Source organism: Aedes albopictus, chromosome 2, assembly GCF_035046485.1.
Source record: "Aedes albopictus strain Foshan chromosome 2, AalbF5, whole genome shotgun sequence".
In the NCBI taxonomy this organism is placed as follows: Eukaryota; Metazoa; Arthropoda; class Insecta; order Diptera; family Culicidae; genus Aedes; species Aedes albopictus.
Window position 1 is genome coordinate 493,655,652 of NC_085137.1, and position 4,043 is coordinate 493,659,694.

Genomic DNA, 4,043 nt, shown 5'->3' on the forward strand with positions numbered 1-4,043 from the left:
GGTAATCTGCCCCATTCACAAGAAAGGCGATCATTTGGAATGTGAGAACTTCAGGGCGATCACTATTTTGAATGCTGCTTACAAAGTGCTATACCAGATCATCTTCCGTCGCCTTTCACCTAAAACGAATGAGTTCGTGGGGAGTTATCAAGCCGGCTTCATCGACGGCCGGTCGACAACGTTCCAGATCTTTACCGTACGGCAAATCCTCCAGAAATTCCGTGAATACCAGGTCCCAACGCATCACCTGTTCATCGACTTCAAAGCGGCATACGACAGTATCGACCACGCAGAGCTATGGAGAATCATGGACGAAAACGGCTTTCCTGGGAAGCTGACTAGACTAATTAAAGCAACGATGAACGGTGTGCAAAACTGCGTAAGGGTTTCGGGTGAACTATCCAGTTCATTCGAATCTCGCCGGGGACTGCGACAAGGTGACAGACTCTCATGCCTACTCTTCAACATCGCTCTGGAAGTTGTGATGCGACGAGCCGGGCTCAACAGCCGGGGAATGATTTTCACAAAATCCGGCCAATTTGTGTGCTTTGCGGACGACATGGACATTATTGCCAGAACATTTGGAACGGTGGCAGAGCTGTACACCCGCCTGAAACGCGAAGCAGCAAAGCTCGGACTGGTGGTGAATGCCTCAAAAACAAAGTACATGCTGGTAGGCGGAACCGAAAACGACCGGATCCGTCTGGGTAGTAATGTTACGATAGACGGGGATACTTTCGAGGTGGTGGAGAAATTCGTCTACCTCGGATCCTTACTGATGGCTGACAACAACGTGAGCCGTGAAATTTGGAGGCGCATCGTCAGCGGAAGTCGGGCCTTCTACGGGCTCCAGAAGAACTGCGGTCGAAAAAGATTCACCCACGCACCAAATACACTATGTACAAAACGCTAATAAGACCGGTGGTCCTCTACGGGCACGAGACATGGACCATGCTCGAGGAGGACCTGCAAGCACTCGGAGTTTTCGAGCGACGCGTGCTAAGGACGATCTTCGGTGGTATGCAGGAGAACGGTGTGTGGCGGAGAAGAATGAACCACGAGCTCGCTGCACTTTACGGCGAACCCAGCACCCAGAAGGTGGCCAAAGCCGGAAGGATACGGTGGGCAGGGCATGTTTCAAGAATGCCGGACAACAACCCTGCAAAGCTAGTGTTTGGAACTGATCCGGTTGGCACAAGAAGACGTGGAGCGCAGAGAGCACGATGGGCGGACCAGGTGGAGCGTGACATGGCGAGCATTGTGCGCGACTGAGGATGGAGAGTGGCAGCTACAAACCGAGTATTGTGGCGCACTATTGTTGATTATGTCTTGTCTTAAATGTGATGTTGAACAAATAAATGTATGTACGTTGCCCCAACCAGTGAACATTCAACCATCGAGACAGCCCATCTGACGAGCTCTCAACGAACGAATCGTCACTGTATAATTAAAAAAAAAAGACACGGACAACGTCTTCAGCTTTCGGCTATACAGACTGTTTTAAACTTAACATGAGACAACGGATAACGGAGCATGCACCAGTGGAAACGGGGAAGAAACTATTCTCACGAAAAGTTTCAACGCCCGAAGCGGGAATCGAACCCTCACCCCATAACATGGTGCGATTATAAGCTCGCTGACCCTAACCGCACGGCTACGAGGCTCCACAAATAATTTTAACACGAAGTTTACTGAATTCCCCAATTCAATAGAGAAAGGTGATGAAACCAGACAAGTATACTACAATAAGAAGCCTGAGTGTTACATGATCACCAGTTCTAGCACTGATCGATTCTTTGATTAGTAATTATTGACGATTTCCACCCTTATCGAACGCGACGATTTGAATCCGTCGCGGATGAAACCGTCGCCAGAGTCATCACCGGAGTCGTCGCCAGTCAATCAGCTGGCGGGAGTCTGACGTTTCTCCGATCTCACTAACACAAACAGCAGCAGAGGAGATATGAGAGTCTAAAGAAGGTAGGGAAGAAGACACTTCGTGTGCGTGAGATCCGTGTCTGGTGCAAATCATCTCACTACTACAAGCAAAGCAAGCTCCCATAAGAACGCGTGTCAAATAGTGACGTCACCGTTTGTGTTTACATTTTTCTCTCCTTACTAATACGTAGCCATCTCTTCTTCATCCCCACCTGTAATATACTCTCATTGGAGGTGGTGCTTGATTCGTCACGATGATTCAGAAATATTAACTGAAAGTAGGCAGCGCGTTTTGTTGTGAAAGCATCATACAATATTAGAGGGGTTTGATCACTCTGTGCTAGCGCTGCTGCAGAGCAGGAAAGTTATTGACTCATGATTTGTATTGTTTCAGAACAGCTCAGCTTTGAGTGATTCTTCTGAGTATTTTTTTCCAAGCGAGAGGAGCTGTATACACGACAAGAAATTTCCTTATTATGTGAATAAGAAAATGTTATACATTTTTGCCGTTTCGTTGAAAATGTCAATTCGTCATATCTAAATTCAACCACCTACAGCTTATTTTAGAAGCTGAACCTGAGAATATGGTATATGAAAAACTTGTGCGGCTAGACAAGTTCTACTAGACAGTCACGGAAAAACCGTCTAGTCACAAAAGTTTTTCATATACCATATTCTCAGGTTCAGCTTCTAAAATTAGCTGCAGGTGGTCGAGTTTAGATATGTAGAAATTATATTTTCAGCACTGGTTATTAACCTTTCAGGACGCGCGTCATCAAGCAACCGAAACTGCACAGCGCTCGCGCTGTATACGGACACGCCACCAGGATTTCGGATAACAATCCTATAAAAAGGGTAATTCGACCGGTACAAGACGACGTGGTGCGCAGCGAGCGAGATGGATTGATCAAGTGCAGGACGGTCACAATCAATGTGTGATCTTTTGGTCTCAAAATAAGTATCGAACATGTTGATATCATTGTCAAACTTGTAGAAACAAAGTTCATTTATTTTTCGGGAAATTATATAACATTTTTATGATACGATGATCGATTTACGATGCGTACATGAACATGAGTCGTCGTGAACTATGTTTGAGACGAATCTCCAAGGATATGGAGAATTATCCATCGAATTTAATCACATTAGTTCACTTGTCTACTGGCTAAAAGCTAAAATTTATATTTTCTCCAGTACCTTCCAACAAATGCATCAAATTATCACACCTTTCCGATAGTTCAGTTTGCTTTTCTTGCTGCGCCAAGTCACTGTCTTCTGCCGATGGTGCTTGCAAATCGGGAGTGGCATTCTTCTTGGGTACTAGCTGCTCCCGATCCTGCGCTGGTTCCACTTCGATTACGAGAACATTGATCACCGTCGAACGTCTTCGAATGCAATTCCCACTTATCAGTTTCACAATCCACTCCAAACATGTCTTCAAACAGTACGCGAAGGCGCACATCTGCGAACGAAAAATAAAGAGTTTCAACTATTGCATTCAGTTTGATACGATACGAAAACTTGAACTCACTAGAAGCAGGAACAGGATTATGCACAATGGCCCGATTAGGGAATCTAACATATTTTTGTCTAAACTTCGTGTGATATTTCTAATCCAAACAGAGTTCAAGTAGAACTGAAGAATGAAACGAGGTGACGATGCTCATATCTTGCCGGTTCAAAACGATCTGTAGAGTGGTGTGCACATGGTGTCCGATAGTAGAGCAGCATTTGAGATGAGAAGAACCTTTCCATGACTATGTTTGTGATAACTACTTTCGGGTGATACTGTAAGGGGGCGTCCATAAATGACGTAGCTTTTTTAAGCGATTTTTAATACCCCCCTCCCCCTTCGTAGCATTTCGTCACAAATTCAGATACCCCCTCTATAAATGACGTAGCATGTTAAACCCCCCCCCCCCCCTCAACAAAATTTTCATGTAAAAAAAAATTCGAACTTAGTTCTGATTGAAATTTTAACTTGAATGTTAATAGAATATTATGAAAAAAAAAACAATAGCAAGAAAACATTACCGACTACCAGGTTCAGATCGCCGACATCAAGACCATAGGTGCAACCAGTGGAGATTATCACCAGAGCTAAT

General features: G+C 44.8%; 1 protein-coding gene across 1 annotated transcript; it reads right to left on the minus strand.

Moving 5' to 3' along the window:
- Positions 1–2,908: 2,908 nt before the first annotated feature.
- On the minus strand, positions 2,909–3,674 carry LOC109423277 (uncharacterized). The gene is made up of 2 exons (XM_019698205.3): positions 3,470–3,674; positions 2,909–3,400 (listed from the first exon to the last, which is right to left on the minus strand). Exons 1-2 carry the CDS (start codon positions 3,518–3,520, stop codon positions 3,104–3,106), a joined length of 348 nt encoding a protein of 115 aa, XP_019553750.3. The 5' UTR covers positions 3,521–3,674; the 3' UTR covers positions 2,909–3,103.
- Positions 3,675–4,043: the final 369 nt, after the last annotated feature.

Bases quoted from the DNA above. Each gene is read 5' to 3' on its own strand.
- LOC109423277 (XM_019698205.3), bottom strand. From the start codon at position 3,520: ATGTTAGATTCCCTAATCGGGCCATTGTGCATAATCCTGTTCCTGCTT. The intron at 3,401-3,469 runs GTGAGTTCAAGT...TTTCGTTCGCAG, and splicing joins TAATCCTGTTCCTGCTTCTA to ATGTGCGCCTTCGCGTACTG.